This window comes from Pinus tabuliformis, chromosome 9 (genome assembly GCF_031772625.1).
Source record: "Pinus tabuliformis cultivar Carrire ecotype Pingquan chromosome 9, CPIR1, whole genome shotgun sequence".
NCBI lineage: Eukaryota > Viridiplantae > Streptophyta > Pinopsida > Pinales > Pinaceae > Pinus > Pinus tabuliformis.
The window spans coordinates 1,965,234,344-1,965,236,635 of NC_142307.1; the positions used below are offsets into that span (position 1 = coordinate 1,965,234,344).

The window sequence follows — 2,292 nt, forward strand, 5'->3', positions numbered from 1 at the left end:
GCTTCTTGTGCAAGAATTTGTGTTGAGATGGATGTCTCAGGTGCCCTTCATGAAGGTCTTTGGTTAGAATTCAGAGATGAAGTTTTCTTTCAAGCCATCGATTATGAACAAATCCCATTTCGGTGCCGGAAATGCCACGAACATGGACACTTGTTTAGGGAATGCCCAATGAACAAGCCAATCAAGAAATCCAAAGAAAACTCAGGCAAGTTTCAAGAAGGTTTCACCCATCCTATGGGTAGGCATAGAGCCAACAGGAAATATCAACCCAAAACTAGCACCTCCATCAAAAGCACAGTCAATGCCTTTGAAGTTCTTGGATCTGACACGGAGGCAGCTGAAGCCCCCCAGGCAACAAACCTATCGCAAGGCTCAAGGATGATCCAGCACAGAAAACCCTAGATCCCAATCCAAATCCGACAAGCGACACCCTACTATTTCAGGCACCCACAGAAGAATTAGAGGAAGATGCGGAAATGATAGTCAGTGAAACAGGAACAGAGGATATGGATCTAAGTGACATTCTAGAAAGAGAAGGCATGGATCTCCTAACGATGGTAGAGCAATGGAAGAAAAAAGGAATGGAACATATCCCAGAGGAGGAAGTAGACAGAGTGAACTCTCTATTCATAACAAGGCAAGATGCAAAGCTGAACATGCAAAAAAGAGGTTGTGGTGCAACTAAGGGTCTGGGAGTTAAAACCCTAGGATTGCATCAAAATCATATCAATCCTAAACATAGGAAAAAGAGAGGTCGACGCACGAACAATGAGGCACTTCAAGAGCTAGTTAAAATGCTCCTAAACTCAGGTAAGATGAAAGCCCTTGAGGCTTTCATGCTTCTCTCTTAACCAAACTATGTTAATTATGAAGATAATTTCTTGGAATGCTAGAGGGATGAATAGCCAAAGGAAACAAAGACTTCTAAGAAAGAAAGTCACAAATGAAAAGCCTGACATGATTTTTTTGCAAGAAACTAAATGCTCCAGCCAGAAAATGAAAGGGATAAGCAGAAATTTGGGCAAAAGAATGGAATACATAGAAGTGGAAGGGAATGGAATGGAGGGAAGCCTGGCTACACTCTAGAATCCTCACACCCTCCATCTCATCACTACACAGGCTACTATATCGTTCATTTCCTTGGAAATTCAAATCATAGGGGATTTCGATACTTACCTGTGTACTAATATTTACAATCCCCAGAGACTAGAGGACAAACTAGTGATGCTAAACTGCCTCTCCAAAATGCAGCACAGATACCCCACAGCTAAAGCAATCTATGGAGGAGATTTTAACATGATAACCTCGCTAACAGAAAAGAAAGGAGGGGTAAGAATGCTAAATCGAGATGCAGAGGCATTCAACAGCTTCATCAGAACAACAAATCTTGTGGATATCTTCCCCAAAAACAGTTTATATACCTGGAATAACAAAAGAGGAGGAGACAGGCAGATTGCCTCCAGACTTGACCGCTTTCTTATAACAGAAGCCATCCTCCTGGAAGGGGTAACAGTAGAATCAGACATTATACCTTGTGGAGGCTCTGATCACTGGCCCATCACCATGGACGCAGCCATCCTCGGCACCCCGAAAAACAGACCCTTCAGGTTTGAGAAATTCTGGTTAAGTCATCCGGAATTCAATTCTAAAATTAAACACTGGTGGCACGAGCCACTGGATACCAGAGGCACCAAAATGTACCGGTTCCAAGCCAAATTAAAGCACCTCAAAGCTCGACTAAGATCCTGGAACCAAGAGGTCTTCGGTGACATCTTCAAAGACAAGCAGGCCCTGGAGGAACAGTTGGCTCAAATCCACACAAACTGGCTCCAAGGGGATATCACCCAGGAGGCCATTCACACAGAGAAAACACTCATGCATAAGTGAAATTATAGATGCCAGTAGGAAGAGATACTCTAGAGACAAAAATCTTGCATACATTGGCTCAAAGAAGGGGAAAAAATACCAAGTTCTTCCATCACTCCGCTATAGATTAAAGGTGCGCCAACAAAAGTACCCGACTGAAGGATGAACAAAGCACTCCCCTCCAAACTCATCAGGAAATATCCTCCCTCCTCACTGATCACTTCAGCCAGATAGTTATGGAACCAGATACCAATAGGGAAGAAGCTATAAGGGAGGTCATGACCTCCATTCCAAGGTTAATAACTGAAGATCAGAATAAATCTTTAGACCGCCCTGTAACCATGGAGGAGGTGGAAGAAGTAGTGAAAGAAATGCCCAATGGAAAGGCACCAGGGCCGGATGGTTTCACCATTGATTTTTACAAAT

General features: G+C 43.2%; 1 protein-coding gene across 1 annotated transcript; it reads left to right on the top strand.

Moving 5' to 3' along the window:
* Positions 1-1,245: 1,245 nt before the first annotated feature.
* LOC149156856 (uncharacterized) lies at positions 1,246-1,887 on the top strand. Its single transcript, XM_089444886.1, has one exon. The coding sequence runs from the start codon at positions 1,246-1,248 to the stop codon at positions 1,885-1,887; it is 642 nt and encodes a 213-aa protein (XP_089301012.1).
* The last annotated feature ends 405 nt before the right edge of the window (positions 1,888-2,292 follow it).

Excerpts from the sequence above, each read along its gene's own strand:
- LOC149156856 (XM_089444886.1), top strand. The coding sequence starts at position 1,246 with ATGCAGCACAGATACCCCACAGCTAAAGCAATCTATGGAGGAGATTTT.